Source organism: Pocillopora damicornis, chromosome 14 (assembly GCF_964200805.1).
Source record: "Pocillopora damicornis chromosome 14, jaPocDami1.2, whole genome shotgun sequence".
In the NCBI taxonomy this organism is placed as follows: Eukaryota; Metazoa; Cnidaria; class Anthozoa; order Scleractinia; family Pocilloporidae; genus Pocillopora; species Pocillopora damicornis.
Genome location: NC_142683.1, coordinates 11567908 through 11586129, shown reverse-complemented (window position 1 = coordinate 11586129; position 18222 = coordinate 11567908). Strand labels below are relative to the sequence as shown.

Genomic DNA, 18222 nt, shown 5'->3' with positions numbered 1-18222 from the left:
ATCCAGGCCTATTACAGATTCAAGATGGCGGATGTTAGAGAGAGACTCGAAAGACGAAACGAAGAGCGATTGGCAGCGATTGAGAAGCGTAAAGCTGATAAAGAAAGCAAAGAACAACCATCAGAAAATGTAGAGTACATCACTTCTACTTTCTCTAAAGAAAAGAGTGATATTGAGGAGCAGCTAGGCAAAAGGGCTACTACAATCGAAGCCGGGAATAAACTAAAGGCGGGTGAATTCTTTGATATGCTGTCAGACAAGTGCCAGAAACTTCAAAAATTCGTGGCGGACTCTGCAATGTTTTTGCCTTCTCGTGATATACAAGTCTTACAGGAAACCGTGAAGGCTTTACAGCAGGATATTAATGAGAAGAGGGAGGAATATCTGCCCAAGAAAAAGTTTACTTTCAAGGCGAGAAAAAAAGAAACATTTAATAAGGTTAGTTAGGGGGTGAGTCGGGTGGGGGTCGAAGTGCCTTAATATCATGATAAATCATTATAAAGTTACATAGGTAAGCTCTCAAGGTTCCTTTTACTTAACCTTTTGACCCTAAAGTGTGACCAGTGTCTAATTTCTCCTTACAATATCACCTCTGGAATCACACATAAAGGTCATGAGAATAAAGGAAATGATCACCAACTAAAGAAGCTCCTGGTTGTTGAATCTTTAATCTTTAATACAAATATCATGTCAATAACACTGAACAAGTCAATTCAATCAATTTGAGGACAGTCTAAAACAGAATACAAGATTCCTTAAAATAAGCCATCTTATTTATATACCTAGTTTAAAAAATCATTGTCAAAGACTAGTTACAAAAGAAAAAAATCCAAACTCACAATATGATAGAAATAAGATAATTCTGATAAAAAAAAATTGGCACTGAACTTATCATAAATTAAAATAATTAAACAATTTCTTGCAAAAGATTGGCAAGGTGTTAGACTCCCTAATGTTGTGAGGTAGTTCATTCCATGTGCAACAAACCTGAGTAAAAAATTAATTCTTAAAAGTTTCTGTTCAACTGACATAATCAACATTTCTCAAAAGCTTGCTACAAGAACAAAACAATACAAAGTAAAAAATATCTAAATCATGTATATTCTGAAAACATTTAAAAAAGAATACTAAATCATTCCCTTTGGTTATGTAAAGGTAATAAATTTAATTTACTAAAGCACTATTCTCAGCACCTTATGAAATGCATAGAGAACAGTAGGCAAAATATGCATCTTGACATTATAAGGTCTGTGTCGTAGTGTCTAGGAGACAAGGTGGCGTAACAGTTATATTTAGCTGTATTCTGAGGCAAGACAATTTACTCTCACAGGGCTTCTCTCAACCCAGGAGTTTAAATTTACTGGTAAACTCTCAGTGAAACCTGCTTTTTTTGTTCATTGGGGAAGGGGATGGGTTGAACTACCATCCCATCCAGGAAGGGGGGGGGGGGGGGCTAATGATACTCGTAAAAGCTTCATGCATCAGCAACAGGGAGGGGGGAGGGGGGGAGGGCTTGTAATACTCCTAGTTGCTTCATGCAACAATAACCAGGATAAGCTCCAGCCAGATAAGCCACTCAGTTCCATTGCTGACTTAAACCTTTACTCTGGAATAAGGTTATTCCTTGGTACTGCTAAGTGCTTCTTTGACCCTTCACATCCTTGCATCAATATGTATATTCTCCATACTGCTCCTTATACTTTTTCTATTGTATTGACAAGGAGAATTTGTTTGAAAATCATGAGCTTCTTTAGTTTGCAATCATTTCCCATATTCTCATGACTTTAACATTTGATGCAACAGTGATGCTGTAATGAGAAATTAGATCCCAATCACTTTTAGGAGTTAAAGGGTTAATGTGCATCATTTTATCCTTATTTTGCATGATTATGTTAAAAGAGGAAGTTTTCCTTTTTTTGCTCCACTTTATTTGAGAGTTAATTTGTATTTTTCTTCTAAATGAGTCAGGGTAACTAATCTCCCACTTTTTGATCTGTTTGTCAGGACGGACCTCTCAGTCAAGAGACAAAGAACAAAGAGCTTCCTTTACCAGCAACAGAAAAAAAGCTTTTAGATTCCTGTCTAGGTTTTCAAGGAGTTGCAGATCAAACACTAACCATGAATCAATCACAGGTCAAAAATCAAGACATCACTCTAAGAGATCTTCATAACTGCACTGTAATTATCTATGGTCCACCATCTGCATTGCATATGAACAAACTGACAAGGTGTACAGTCTTATGTGGACCTGTGTCAGGAGCAGTATTCATTGAAGACTGTGCAAAATGCAATTTTGTCTTTCCTTGTCATCAGCTGCGAGTTCATAGCACAACTGACAGCAAGTTTTATCTTCATGTCACTAGTAGAGCTATTGTTGAGGACTGTTCCAATGTAGGTTTTGCTCCTTTTAACTGGGATTATGAAAATATGCAGAGTGATTTTAAGTTGGCAGGGCTTGATCCTTTAGAAAATAACTGGTCTCTTGTCAATGATTTTAACTGGCTGAAAACTGATGAGCCTTCTCCCAATTGGTTCATGATTAATGAGGATCAACGTGTACACAAGTGGATCATGTAGACATGTTTGAGAAGTTTTTCATATCATGTGTACCAAATGAAAGTCACATAATATTAAAAAAAGTGATCTTACATTGTTAGACCACTTTCTCAAGTTTTAAGTTTACTATTGTGCAATCTAATGTTTGTAGTTTTTGTTGCATTAACTGAGTTTTCTTTGAGTTGAAACTTCTGGCAATAAACTTTTGATAATCAAGATATTACCATGCAGTGTTTATTGTGTTGGCTCTGAAGTGAAGTGTCAGTTGTCTCCTCAACCCATCCCTCAGAGGCATTTGGAGTGGGGTATCCTCTTAAGTTAGGACAAGGAGATGTTTGATCATTCTTCTCACTTCTTAGTCTTCAAAACAGGCTTTGAGGGAGATTTTTGAGTTATTTAAAAAAATAATGATAATAATAACTCTATAACAATAAAATAATAATAATAATAACTCTATGTTAGCATAGAGAGTGGTATGTTGTTGGCACCAATCAGATCAAGGTATGTATCTCACACCAATCAGATCGCTGCATAAGGGTATGTATCTTGCGCCAATCAAAGGGTCGTTTTTAACTCGTGGATACACGACAACGTACAAACGAGTTGTTGTGGCACTTTGGGATATGCAAATTGGCGTAGACTCATCGTAATTAGTCGGCTCCGAACTCGAGATCTATCCTTCCGAAGAAGTGCGAAGTCCTAGCGCCATTGTGATCGTTGCGATGTTTATTGTCTTTAAACAGCTGTTTCGATATTTACTAAATTGAAATGGACTTCGAACGTTTTCAGATTAGTGCTATGATCAACTCCTACTTCTACTTCTAATTTATTAATTGATAAAGCGTATTAACGCATCACATCGATTTCAGAATCTAGGGCAGACCACAACACCGGGAATTACGTTCCCTACTCTTTGCGATAAGTGCGTGGGTTCTTTAACGTCCCCTACTAACCATTGACAAGAAGATGCAGGAGACGGGGCCTACTGTTTTTCGTCCTTAACCAGAATTCTACAATACCTAACCGCTTGCAGATATCATAGCAAAGGCAGCACATTCTCCTCAGTAATTTTAAGACCCTGAGTGTGGGTCCGGAAGACCAAAGAGAAGGCCAAAAGGGCCTGTTTACATGGAGGTGGAGGACCCCAGGTAGGTGAGGTAACCCGCCTAAGTGGGGTAACCCGCCTAAGAGGGGTAACCCGCCTGTCCATATAATTTCTTATTTTATCTTGATCACGTTTACATGATAGGTGGGGTGACCCGCCTAGGCGGTCTGCTAAGTAGGGTAACCCTGTCAGCTGGGGTGACAATTTGTCATGTAAACGTGTCAAGGTGGGGTAACCCGCCTAGCCGGGGTCGTGTTCATGGCAATAAGCTCAAAAGCGAAATATGTATGTTTTAAAACTTTTTTACATTTATTTCATTTCATTCATTACATTCCCTAGCCGTCTCATGGCAGAAATTACCAGAAACTGCGACGGACACACGAGGAGTGTAAAATGTTCACATTTCGGAATATTTAGCGTTGTAAATCGACCATATTTGGTTTCCCAAACTATTCCGTATAACGTATTAAGTCAACGGTCCCTCGCGAAACCAAATACCGAGTAACACAACGCGTGACGCTTTCATGAATAAATACATATGTGTCCGAGAATTAATCTTTCGTCTTTCTCGAGATGTGAGCTTGGGACGCCTCTGCTAAAACTCCTTAATTGCAAGCGCAACAACAACCTCAAGAAACCTTATCCTTACCCACCATTGTTGACAACGGCAAAAAGATGTGTCTTTAATCAAGTTTAGAACACAACCACCTATCACCAGCTAATCTTCCAAGAACTGTAGATGTTTGTGGAACTGAAGTAAATTTGGATTTTTTGTTTGAGAGTGAAGGATTTTTAACTGATTCACTTTAAAGCAAGTCAATTCTTGAGAATGAAATAATAAATAATAGTGAATGCACAGGGTTTTTTTATATCATTTTCCTCGTACTGCATCAATTGTATACTTTAACCCACAAAAAGATCAAAATATATGTATTCCCTCCTGCTTTACAATAAAAGAGACACGTCCCCTATTAGGTTCACTAAAAACATAAATGGGACGGCTTCACTTGTTGATATTAGAAAAATACAAGAGAAATATAATACTTCTGGGCAATACAGAAGACTGTTCGCTACATGTTCATGTAAAGTAGCTGACTGAAAGGAAAGGAAAAAATTGATGATTAATCATGAAGGAAAAGAGAATATCTGTAAGACTTGTCACTCTAGAGCCAGACGAGGCAGTCTTCCATGTCAAGCAACGGCAAACAACTTATATGTGGATGACATCCCAACTGAGCTAGAAGACCTCAAAATATGCTAAAGTATATTTCACACATTCATGAGAACCACCCCAACAACCCCATAAAATTAATAGCTCAACTGGTAATAACCTTTGGTAGTGACTTTTTGTTTTCTTTGGTTAAGTGTCATCGCCCTGGCACTTGGGGCTGTTCATAATTAAAAGCTTTCTCGACCTGAAACTTTTGTCACGCTTTTGTTAACCAAGAAAAAGAAAACATCAGAAGATAGCCTGTTTGGTAGAAGACTTACCCCGCTGCAACCCTTAACCCGCAAAACAAAATTTAATTAGGTAAACACTTGAAAAAAGAATTAAAATAGTGTCTAGTAATAAGTATTAAAATAGTAGCCAATTATATATGGCACTACCTTCCCCCACCCCACCTCAGAAAAGGGTCTTCACACTGCATAACAAATGCTGTTCTCAGCTCTGTATACATTTGTGAGAAACCTGCATCTCTGGCATACCAAGAGAAAAAACAGTGGCAAAATTTCCGCACAGCCCCATACATCATTATACATCCATATATGGGGCTTTATTATTCAGTGTATCACCAGTAAGATGTACATGCATAATTAAGTATGGGGCTGTGCGGAAATTTTTCCAAAACAGTTACAGGATAAACCAATATTTGCATATAAACATACTTGTAATGTACTTTACATACAATACCCTACAATAGCCCATACATGACAAATTTACCTATGAGTCTGTCTTGAGCCGCTGAAGAGATTACCCTGATCTGTAGGCGCAACTTCCGTGGTACGATCCTTTGGAATCCCCTGGGGAATCTCTTAGCGTTTAGTATCATGAGTCATCAATATTAGATGCGCAAGGTGTGCTAGATGGAGTTAAACGTGAGTGTTCTTTACGAATTTACTTTGAATGTGACATTTAGTGGAGTGAAACCTACCGATTGCCGGAAGAAATTAGAGCAATATCAACAATGGATTCGAGCGCATCTATTGCTGCCAGTAGCGAAGAGGAGGAAAAAGAACGGAGGCCTATTGATGCCATGTTTCTCTGTGACGAGTGGAAATCTTCGAAAGGTGGATTATCAACTTTCAATCGTGAGTTAGCTATTAATTTGGCAGAGACAACGACTGGCAGCATGAAAATCCACTGCTATGTCTCGAGAAGCGATGATCAGGACAGAGACGATGCTGAACAACATGGAGTAAATTTAATAACCGCTCAGATTGTTCCTGGATCGCGAGATCCCTTAGATTGGTTGAAAGTTCCGCCTCCACAACTTCCGCATCCGCATATTGTGATTGGTCATGGCAGAAAACTTGGAACTCCAGCATGTCACATTGTACGAGCTACAAGATGTAAATGGATTCAGTTCGTTCACGTCTTCTGCGAGGACCTTGGAAAGTTCAAAGACGTTACTCCCATGGCTGTTACAGATACGATCGAGGAGAACGAGGAGAAGCACAAGATGGAAATTGAGTTGTGTAAAGCAGCGGATGCAGTTGTCGCTGTCGGCTCACGTCTACAACAGAAGTATAGTAGAAGTCTACCAAGTGTGGAAGTAGAGATCATCACCCCTGGAATCGTGAAAAAGTTTTGCAACGAATCAATAGAATCAGGAGAACATGCTGGTGTATTATCGAGGAGTTTGAATGCCTTTAAGTCTTACATGTTCATGAAGACATTCAACGTCTTCATGTTCGGCCGCGCAACCTTTGAAGACCTTACGTTAAAGGGTTATGATATAGTAGCAAATGCGATAGGTTCTCTTGGAAAGGAATTTGAGCTCACATTCGTGGGCTCTTTTCCTGGTGACCACCGAAACGTAGAGCAATGGTTTCTTCAGAAAACATGCATCAAACGCAAGCAAATAACCATTCGTCGTTATTGTACTGAACAGGATGAACTGAAAGGAATGTTTCACCAATCAGATCTGGTCGCTCTTCCTTCACGTACTGAAGGATTTGGATTAGTTGGCCTTGAGGCCATTTCTTGTGGTGTTCCGGTTCTAGTTTCTGGTGAATCTGGAGTAGCTGAGGCTTTGCGAAAAGTAGAAGGTGGAAACACTGTCATTGTTGAATCAGATGAAGATGAAGATCAATGGGCACGAAGGATAAGTGAGGTTTCTAGGCTAAGTCCAGAAGAGAGACAAGCCAATGCCAGAGAGCTTAGAGAGAACTACAGGAAGGTTTACTCTTGGAGAGTGGAATGTGAGAGGCTCAAAGGGCTAATACAAAATGTTTTGGAAACTGCAAATGGTGAGTCCACTTCTATAAATTTTCTCTTTGTGCAGCATATATGCTGAAATGTGATACTACATGTATGAAGCCAAACTGTATGTGTAGGCTGAGCTGCACAAGGGTATATATCTTGCATCAATCATATCACAGCATTTGGATATCTTGCACCAATCAAAGTGTTTGGGTAGTGTTTTCTTGCAAATGATGTCATGGAATCAGGGATGAACCAAAAATTTTGGGCTCATTTGATAAGTGTAATGGTTTGTGGCCTTCGCCTTAAGGTTGAGATTTATTAGGATATGAAGGATTTGCATTTATCTTTTTGTATCATTTTAAGTTAAAATGTGTTTTTTCTGCTTCTTTACTCACAACACACATGCCAAACAATTTACATTCCAAAACAACATCCTAAGTCCAATAGTCCATTTTACAGTTATGTACTTGGTTGCCAAGCCTTTGAACAGGAATGAGGCTAAGGGTGACCTTGTTATGATACAAACCTTGCTTCTTTTCAAATGCAAATTACTTTGTTATCATGCTAACTAGATACTGGTCTCTATCACAACAAGGTCACCTTCAGCCTCACTCCAAATCAAAGGCTTGGCAACTAAGTACACAACTGTAAAATAGCTTATTAGAACATATCCAATCACTGCAGTATGTGAATATTGGATAATTTTTTATAAGCTTGAATTGTGCTCCACCAATCAAAGAGTCGTTTCCTTCTAAATAACCTGCATTTTATCACGTATTCTGTCTGACTGCATTGTCTAACCTTACTGAAAAAAATTCACATGGAACTAAATGTGACTGATAGTGAACTTTCCATGCAATTCTCTGTCATTTTGACTTTTTCTACAACTAAAATTCACTTTTAGCTACCTTGGATGTAGCACAATCCTATATCAATTCCTTGTTAACAACTTGCATTCTGAAGATTTTAGATATATGAAAATTCACATATTTGCACTGCGGTGGAAAGATGAAATTAGAAGATCCTCGCAGCTAAGAACACTACTGAAACTAGTAGTTGTAAGTAGGACCTGAAAAAAATTTCAGGCCCGTACGGGATTTGAACCCATGACCTCTGCGATACCGGTGCAGCGCTCTACCAATTGAGCTAACAAGCCAACTGGGAGCTGGTCAATGAATTGGGTACAAATAAACATCCGAGTGAATGAAGATTTTAGATATATGAAAATTCACATATTTGCACTGCGGTGGAAAGATGAAATTAGAAGATCCTCGCAGCTAAGAACACTACTGAAACTAGTAGTTGTAAGTAGGACCTGAAAAAAATTTCAGGCCCGTACGGGATTTGAACTTGCATTCTATCGTGTATTTCACACACAGAGGACAAAGTCCAGATAGGCAACAATCAATCAAAGAGCCCTCTTTGAAATATTATCCCTTCCTCTTGTTCAATGTATTATCACTTATTTTAGATTGCAATATATCTTTGGTTAGGGTTTATTGGAGATACAACAGAATTTCAGTGCGCTTTTTACTGTAAAATTAGGTTTATTTTCTTTCTCTCAGGGTGAAGTAAATGCAATATTTTTGTTAGTTTGAAAGTTAATGTTTTTTTTTGTGTTACAAAAATGAAAAAAATTAGGTACACAAAGTGTCCCATCTTGACCTACCTAGCCAAAATAATAACTCTTTTACCTTGGCTAACTCTGTTAAGATTTTTCCATGTTTGAAACTGTAATTGGTTAGATCATTCAGAATTTTCATTCTACCATGGAATGAGATAAAGATGCAAAAGAAACTAAAACTAAAGCAATATATATATATATGTACTATATGTGGTAATTTTTTTCACTTCATCAAAATGTTGTTTGTATCTATTCACTGGTAATAAGCTCTATGTTTCATTTGATTCATTTTAATGTTCTTGCATTTTAATGGTTAAATAGGTAAGAGGTGAAAAAACCCTCTTATATTAGGATTAAATTTGACTGTTACAATTTAACAGACGGTGAATCAAATATTAAGGTTGAGGTGGATGACTTGAAGCCTGAAGAACAGAATATGCAGACTGACATGTTGACAACAGAGTCTGTCAGATGCCAAGAGGTTCAGCAGCCTAGGGCATCTGCTATATCAGCTGCATCTGGAAGTGTGTCCTATCCACAGACAGAAGATCTCCATGCTCTTCAAGAGAAAATCTTTCTATCAATTGTTAGAAATTATCTCCAGACCACACCACCACAGTCCAATGAAGAGCACAATAGATTCATGGAATACATGAAAGAAATGAGACTCGTCATTACTGGTGTCTCTGTAGGAAGTTTGGTGATAACAGTGAAATGTGAATCTCTAATGATCTTGGAAGAGTTGTGGACAGATTATTCATCTGGTCATCTTGGTGAAGTGGTTCAGAATTGTTTTGTTACTGAAAAGATCTTGAAGGAACTGAACTTGGCTGAGCTGAGGCTGAAGACAACAATGGACATAGTAGGGTACAATGTATGCAAAATGTTCTTTGAGAAAAATACACTTAGAGGTTGGTAGAAAGAATCTAACAAGGCCTGGTCTTACTATAAAATATTTGTTAAGAGTTTTGAATGAAATCCATCATTCTATCTGCATGAAGTATGGTAGAGTACATGTCATGAAGGGATGGGTCTAGTTTTTATACCAAAATTGAGGGAACTTGTCTCTTGAATAAATTCATGCTGACTACAGTGTGTAAACCACACCAATGCAAGAAGTAATTTGTTTGCAAGACATTTCATCTCTTCTCAGTAACCTGTTATCTTTCCTACTAAGACATCTGACTCAATATTTTCCTCTCTATAGGGTTATACTTGTCTTTCCTTAGTTTATTAAATTACATACATTTATCAGAGATTAACTGGTAAGGCTATTGTTGGAGCCCGACTATGAAAGATAATTTTACTAGTTTTTGTATGTTTGGTGTTTTTAAAAATAGTTTGAGGTATGTTTATGGGTTAAAATGCTTGTCTTCTTGTACAGGGTGCAAAATTGCGCTTAATACAGGTGCCAATGCAACTAAATTTTTCACTTTGGTGACCAAATCCTGAAAATTTGTCACCAAATTGGTGACTAGAATGCTTCATCATAACCTTAACTAGAGGTATAGTGAATTAAAAAGATTTGCAAAAGATAAATCCGCCGCAAACTTCCTCCTTAAATTTGTTTCCAAAACGCAGCACAGTCCACAGGCGGCCCAAGCTCCAGCTGTGAGATGATCATCTTGCGCAATAACAGTCATGGCGGAATTATAAGAGTTTGTATGGGAATATTTATGACCGCTCTAAGAAATAAAAAGATATGTCAAATTCTCAAAAAAAGATACCTCACCTTACTTCTATAGCATATTGCTTGTTATGTGACCGCTTACTTTGATGAAAAGAAGGCATTTTAGCGAAATGGACAACTCGCTAAAAGGCATTCTTTTCATCAAAGTAAGCGGTCACATAACAAGCAATATGCTGTGGAAGTAAGGTATGGTTTTTTTTTTAGAATTTGATGTATTTTTTTATTCTTTAGAGCAGTCGTAAATATTCCCATACAAACTCTTATAATTCCGCCATGACCATTATTGTGCAAGATGATCATTTCACAGCTGGAGCTTCCAGGGCCACTTGTGCACAGTCATGCATCTCGATCAATAACTAGACGCCATCTTGGATTTAGGTGAGCTTGAACGTTGAATATCATCCATCTTAGTGTCCACTTTGTAGTATGTTAAAGATCTTTTTTCTAACTTAATTTTGGAGGATCTATCTAGAATGTCAACAGCATAACAAAAAGGTTTTGTTTGTTTTTAAAAATGGCAATCAACTTTTTTGGAGTTGGCTACCACTTTGAAAAATTTAGGAGCCAAGTGGCTATCAGAAAAATTAATGAATTTCACACCCTGTTGTAAATCTGATTTAGGTGCTTTATCCTCTGAATTCCACCCCACAAGTTCAACTACGAAAAGTCCACAAAAAAAAGAACAGTGGGAAAAAAGTGAACAGAAGACAAAGATTATGGAGAAAGCGAAATTGGAAGGTGAAAATGAAATTTTAAAAAATTGTATTTAATTTAATTAAGTTATTATAGAAAGTTGTTGTGAACAGTGATAATAATTGTATGACACATGTTCAAAGAATTAGCTCAGTTTAATGATGTGGCATCAAGGAATTAATATAATTGCACACAGTTCCACTTATGGGAACAAAACATTTGAAGAGAGGCTGTGAATATTAATCTCCCTCTGTATTTTTTGCCCTTAGGTACTTCACCCCTCATTGTATTACCCACCACTGGTCATGGAAAAGAACTAGAAGAACCATGGGGAAGGAAAGGTGAATGGGATGCTCAGTTTGAACTTATTTGTAAAGTTAATGTAATTAAAACATGGTACTCACTGAATTTTAGTGTGGGTTCCAGTTTGGGTTCAGTTTCCCCTTATATACTCTAAAAAAAAAGAAAGGAAAATAACATGGCAAATCACTGACTTGTTGTTTTGATGCATTGATTATGAAGAAGTGGAAGAATTCATAGGTGCATAAATTGGTTAAAAAAAGCTGTAGGAGTGAAGTTATTAAACTTCAGGAAAAGAGAAGGGAAATGAAAAAATGAACCTGAAGGTGGTTTTAGTCATCTTTTAAAATATAAATTAATGTTTTTAATAAGCATGACTGCTTCTGTCAGCAATTTTGAAAAATGATACTTGTCAATGCAAATTATTTCAAATATGTTTTTGCCTCATTCTCTTCTCTAGTTAAAGGTAGTGCTTAGTTTCCATGTAGTAATGAAACATTACATACATAATCATAGACTGAATACTTTTTCAGTTGTTCTCAACAGTTTTTTTCAGTTTTAAAGCTTCTTTGTTTAAATAAAGGCAATCTACAGTGTACATGTACCTATCTTTAAATACAAGTTGGTATGCCTGTTTCTAACTATTTGAACTACTGAACAAAAGTCACTTCACCCCTGTATTGAATAATTGCTTTTCAAGGGAAATTACTCCTTGTTTAAAATAACCTCTTTTCTGATTTTATTACTATTGATGAATGCTTCCCCTCCTTATTCAAATTATACATTTTCAAGGGAAATTATTCCTTAGTAAAGATAACCCCTCTTCCTTTGCATTTATTAAGTGAGATAGCTATCCAATACTTTCAGCTATTCACGTGGCCCTAACATAATATGCAGTGTTAGATAAATGCCTGTTTTTAACCATTTATGTAAGGTAAGGCATTGAATGCTATATACAGTGTATCTCTCTGTTTACCTTACCTTTGCGGTACTTTGCCTCCCTCTGAACTCTTGACTGCTGATCTTGAAGAAGAACTACAACAACTACATACAGAATTTATCACACAAAGAGAAAGATTGGCAGGTGAGTGAAACAGGTATTGGCTCTGTTGAATAGGGCAAAAGAAATATGGAAAGTGATGCAAGGAAATGGTTGCAATAATATTTTAGGCTTGATTTTTTTAAGTAACAAGATGAAAGTTGAAGCACTTATATTTATTAAGTGAGATAGTTGTCTAATACTTTCAGCTATTCAAGTGACCCTAACACACTGTGCAGTGTTAGCTAAATGCCTATTTTTAACCATTTATGTAAGGTAAGGCACTGAATACTAAATACAGTGTATCTCTCTATTTTCCTTACCTTTCTGGTACTTTGCCTCCCCCTGAACTCTTTACTGCTGATCTTGAAGAAGAACTAAAAGAACTTTGTAAAGTACTCAAAAGACTAAGAGTGAAAGGTAAGTGAAACATGTGTATTGGCTCCATTGAACAGGGCAAACAAAATATGGAAAGTGATGTGAGGAGATGGTTGCACTAGTGTTTTAGGCTTGATTTTTTAAGTAACAAGCTGAAAGTTGAAGCACTTATAATTATCAAGTAAGATAGCTATCTAATACTTTTAGCTATTCGTGTGACCCTAACATAATATGCAGAGTTAAATAAATGCCTATTTTTAACCATTTATGTAAGGTAAGGCATTGAATGCTAAATACAGTGTATCTCTCTGTTTACCTTACCTTTGCGGTACTTTGCCTCCCTCTGAACTCTTGACTGCTGATCTTGAAGAAAAACTACAGCGACTACGTCCAGAACTTATCATACAAAGAGAAAGAGTGGAAGGTGAGTGAAACATGTGTATTGGCTCTGTTGAATAGGGCAAAAGAAATATGGAAAGTGTTGCAAGGACATGGTTGCACTAGTATTTTAGGCTTGATTTTTTAAGTAACAAGCTGAAAGTTGAAGCACTAGCCTTTCGTTTGTTATAAAGGACTCCTAACTATATTATTTTCTCTCAAATATCTAAGCCTTGCATGCAACTTGAAAAACATCTGTGCCGCTCATTACACGTTGAAGCATTGAGTAGTGTGTATTTAAGATAACCCTTCCTCTTATATAATGCTTCAACCAAGAATGGTGTTTGAAAATTTTTTAAACCATTTTGCTGTTTACTTCTCTCAGGTAGTTCACCCCCCCTTGTTTCCACCGTTGAAGTAGAACTAGAGGAACTACTCAAGAAACTTCAGAAAAGAAGAATGGAAGGTGAATGCACATTTAGACAGAAAATAATTGTGGTAGAATGCTTTTAAAATAGTTCTAGTTCTAGTAATTATCTTTTTCCAAGGAACTCCTTCACATGCAGCCTTCTACTGCTGCAGTAACAATTAACAATTGTTATGCTCATCGGAGGCCTTAGACTTCAGTTACATTACTCCATTGGCACCCAGCACTTAGACGAAGACTGTTTTCACAAGCGGTAAATCCTGGCAACTCAGCTATCAGCTGTCATGTAGTAAAGAGACAACCTCCCATCGCACCAGAAAATAAATATTGTAAAAGAAAATAAAAAAAAGGACCAGGCAAAAGTTAACTTTTTCTTGGTGCGTGTTGAAAACTAACTGGCTTCTTGGGATGAGCTTTTCCTGGTTCTGTAAACTTCAAATTTTGCTACGTATGCAAAATTACAGGTACTGTTTCATGTTGCGCGCAGGTTGCAGTACTTTGGATTTGCACAAGCGTCAAGTACGCGGTATTTAGTGGATAGAACTCCGGAATTTTATCAGGCATTTTCAATTGTATCCATTTGCACCCTTGATGTGTTAAAGCCCTGCAAGAGTTATATCGTGCTCTAATTCAGATACACATGCAGTTTGTAGCCTGAATTTTGTTCGTCGAACGTGGAGAAGCCTTTGTGTCAGCCATATCAGAGTTACGATGACCACATCGCGCTACCAGAGCCTCTGGTAGCGCGACCGGGTTATTAGCTTTACCGTATTGCTGCTTTAATAGTGCATGTAATACTAATGCATGTCAGTGAACTGTAGTACACGTAGGAGGGTCTCCATGGGGCAAACCGTTAGTCATAAAATGGAAAAAAACGTCGCTGTTAAGCGTAAAAATTGACAAATTTCAACCGTTAGTCTTAAAAAGGGTTAACCGAAGAAATTTTTCTTTTAGACTCCTTAACAAAAAGAAGTCAACCGTTAGCCCTAATATGGCCAAAATTTTAACCGTTAGCCTTAAAAATGGCCAAAATTTAACTTTTATCCGTAAAAGCCATTACCCCATTGAGATCCTCATGAAGCTTGTGCATTGAAGAACTTTAGCATTATTGTTCCATGTCAGAAATCATCGACAAGACATGTTGGTGGTATCTTTGAATGGCAAATGTAAATTTAACCCTAAATTTGTCTCTGATCTGTCACAGTCAATGACAACATTGACGCTTACGTTGTCTTTGAGAGCAGTTCCTTATTTTAATAATTTCTCTGTACTGAGAATGTGACCTAAAGTATTGAAGTAGTTTGTGCCTTTTTTGTGTCCTTCATGATTCGATTAGAGAACGCCATGTATTCGACCATTAGATCAGGACTAGTGAAGTTTGATGTCAGTTTACCCGAGGAACTCCAGAGCTATGTCAGCTACTTATTAAATGAGTCCGCCAAACTTGGCTTACGCAGGCGAGGTACTTAACGTTGTTAAAATAACTTAAGTTTGTAGTAGTTTTCAAGCATTTGTCCAGTTGTCTACATTGTGTCTTAAGATTATTGAGAAATGCTGGGTTTGTGCAACGGTCAAAGGATTTTTTTTAACCCTGATTTGTGATCTTGTGTTGGGTTTTATTCTTTCTCAGTAGACCTGGTATTTTTATACAATCAGCAAGTGACCTGGGCAGTCTAATGCCCGTTTTTAATAAGGAAAAAAAAAGATTTATAAACAAACCCCTTCATGAGGGCCGTGTGCGGTTGCGCGTGCAGGGGCATTAAATGCTGCAAGGCCAAGCATGCGACCCCGCGAAAAGAAAGTAGAATGAGATGAGCGGCAGTCATGGAATAAAAATCTGATTGACTGAGTAAGATCAAGCCGGACCAACATGACCCTTCTACTTAGTCCATAAGTGCATAGAATTCTGATGTTAAAGCTGGTCGCTTATGTGGTGTAACTTAAGTACTTTATAATCATACTACCAAGAAAAAAAACGTTTCTTTCAATTTATCAAAACTAATATTTCGTAGTTATGTTTGCAAAGTGAAACCAAATGTTTTTTCTCTTGTAATTTTGAAAATGTTCTAAAACTTGAAAACCATGTTTGGAAACAACAACAACTTCTCTAGAAAGCATTTTCGACTCTAGATTTTAAGATATACCCGTGAGGGAAAAAAACATACTGACTTCGCGACTGATTTGCTAAAATTTTAAGACTCCTTGGAGTGGAAAGGGAAAGTAGGCTTAGCTTACTGTTTTTGGTATCGTACGACATTTATTGTTTAAACTGTCCGTCTCCTTGGTCTACCTATTGCTTTCCTCTGACTTGGGATAATTCAACAATCAGTCGAAACACGGAGACTCGAAATTCTTTTTGTTTCCAATTTGCCAAGGTAACTTTTGTGGTTTGTCAGTTTTGAGACAAAAAAAAATGGTAAGGCGGGATTTTTTCGCTGTAATGTTTTCAAGTAAAGGATTAATATTTATTTTTTTTAATGCTTTAGTACTCCAGTGTACTGGTGCCTTAGAAGAATTGCGAGAAGCAATGGATAAAGACAAATTGAAAACATTCCTTATTATTCACATCAGAGAAGGCGCATGGCAAGTGGTGCTGCTATTTATAGATGAGCTCCCCAGATTTAAACTGCCATGGAACTGGTATCGTGAAGTGTGGGGCGAGGACGAGGACGAGGACGAGGAGGAGGACGAGGAGATGTTTAGTTTACCGTTGTACAGCTCGAATTCAGGCATACTGAAGGCATGGCCAAAAGAGTACGACCCTGGTTTGGTAACACTGTGTAAAGCGATCATCAACAGGGACTGGAAAGTAACCAGATTAATCCTCTCTCGCAGTTGGATATCTGATGAGGGTTTGAAGAACTTGAGTACAGCACTTACTCAGAGTGAACTTTGCAGCTTGACACTGTATGATATTGGTTTACAAAGTCAAGGATTAGAACACCTGTGTGAAGCGCTGATCAGTGTTGACTGTAATTTAACCAGCTTAAACGTCAGTGGCAATTGGTTAGGAGATGAAGGAATGATACGCTTGTGTAACACAATAACCAGCGTTAACTGTACATTAACCAGCTTAAACGTCAGTGACAATTGGTCAGGAGACAAAGGAATGGTGCACTTGTGCAACGCGCTAACCAGCGTGAACTGTAAATTAACCAGCTTAAACGTTAGTCGCAATCTATTAGGAGACGAAGGAATAGTGCACTTGTGCGAGGCGCTAACCAGCGTTAGCTGTACGTTAACCAGCTTAAACGTCAGTGACAATAGATCAGGAGATGAAGGAATGTTGCACTTGTGTAACGCGCTAACCAGCGTGAACTGTAAATTAACCAGCTTAAACGTTAGTCGCGATCTGTTAAGAGACGAAGGAATAATGCACTTGTGTAAGGCGCTAACCAGCGTTAACTGTACATTAACAAGCTTAAACGTCAGTGACAATCGGTTAGGAGACGAAGGAATCGTGCAGTTGTGTCACGCGCTAACCAGCATTAACTGTACATTAACCAGCTTAGACGTCAGTCACAATGAATTAGGAGATGAAGGAATAAAGTACTTGTGCAAAGCCTTAGCTGATAGCAACTGGAAACTACGGAGCTTAAACCTGCGAGGAAATCGGAATATAACAGACGTGGGCAAACAGTGTTTGTTTGAAGTGATAACTGGCACTGATTGGGAAGTCAGAGAAGGCTTGATATTTTGCCGTTCCATTAAGTCGGAAGCATGAATCTCGGATAAGCTCCTCTAGTTTCTTATCGCATGTCAATTAAAATGTCCTTTTTATGACTAGAATTATTGTTTAACGCTTGTTTTTTTTGATTGGATAAATAATAGTTTGGTAAGTTATCTCAAGTTATTGACTCCATGAATTTTCGATCAAACTGTGTATTCTAAACGACTCTCAGTGAGGCAGACAGAACGTCGCCATCAACAATTGATGGCATCATTAGACAAACTTTTGTGAAACTTTCATTGATTTTTTTGTTCATGTCAAGTTCGTTTCAGAAAGAAGGTTAAAATACAGTAGCTTGCTAAGTCTTTTTCTGGAAGCGTAGATGTAATTCTGTGCTAGAGGTCCATAGGATGCTAAGAATATTAAATCGTATGTTTGAGTTATTTGTTTTTACAGAATTAAAAAAAAAAAACACTATGTTAGCGTGTAGAGTGGTATGTTGCTCGCACCAATCAGATCGCCGCATTTGGGTCTGTATCTCGCACCAATTAGACTGTCGCATATCGGTATGTTTCTCGCACCAATCAGATTACTGCATAAGGGTATGTATCTCGCACCAATCAGATTGCTGCAGTAGGGTATGTATCTCGCACCAATCCCATCACAGCATTTGGATATCTTGCACCAATCACATCGTTTGGGATTGTGCCTTGGCGAGAAATCTCGTCGATTAAGATTAAGATTTATCGGGATATGAAAGGTTCGCATTATTTGTATCATTTTAAAGTGAAAGCGTGTTTTTCCGCTCCTTTACTTACTCTGAAGGTGAAGTAATGCGATATTTTCGCCCGTTTGAAAGTCATGCTCTTTTTCTGTCACAAAAATGAAACATTAGGTACAAAAAGTGCCCCATCTCAATCCCCCCAGCCAAAGAA

At 37.7% G+C, this 18222-nt stretch overlaps 2 protein-coding genes across 3 annotated transcripts; both read left to right on the top strand.

Moving 5' to 3' along the window:
- Positions 1 to 4: 4 nt before the first annotated feature.
- LOC113682753 (tubulin-specific chaperone C) lies at positions 5 to 2772 on the top strand. The gene is made up of 2 exons (XM_027199935.2): positions 5 to 438; positions 2005 to 2772. Exons 1-2 carry the CDS (start codon positions 25 to 27, stop codon positions 2575 to 2577), a joined length of 987 nt encoding a protein of 328 aa, XP_027055736.2. The 5' UTR covers positions 5 to 24; the 3' UTR covers positions 2578 to 2772.
- A 2950-nt stretch (positions 2773 to 5722) lies between these two features.
- On the top strand, positions 5723 to 17784 carry LOC113682109 (uncharacterized). Of its 2 annotated transcripts, none has more exons than XM_089193660.1 (10): positions 5723 to 7132; positions 9093 to 9623; positions 11024 to 11140; positions 11365 to 11436; positions 12429 to 12479; positions 12807 to 12854; positions 13183 to 13236; positions 13576 to 13656; positions 14954 to 15079; positions 16104 to 17784. In XM_089193660.1, the coding sequence occupies exons 1-10, from the start codon at positions 5848 to 5850 to the stop codon at positions 17339 to 17341; spliced, it is 3603 nt and encodes a 1200-aa protein (XP_089049786.1). In that variant the 5' UTR covers positions 5723 to 5847; the 3' UTR covers positions 17342 to 17784. The 2 variants fall into 2 exon arrangements, with proteins under 2 accessions (XP_089049786.1, XP_089049785.1); XM_089193659.1 differs by having other exon boundaries at positions 12426 to 12479.
- Positions 17785 to 18222: the final 438 nt, after the last annotated feature.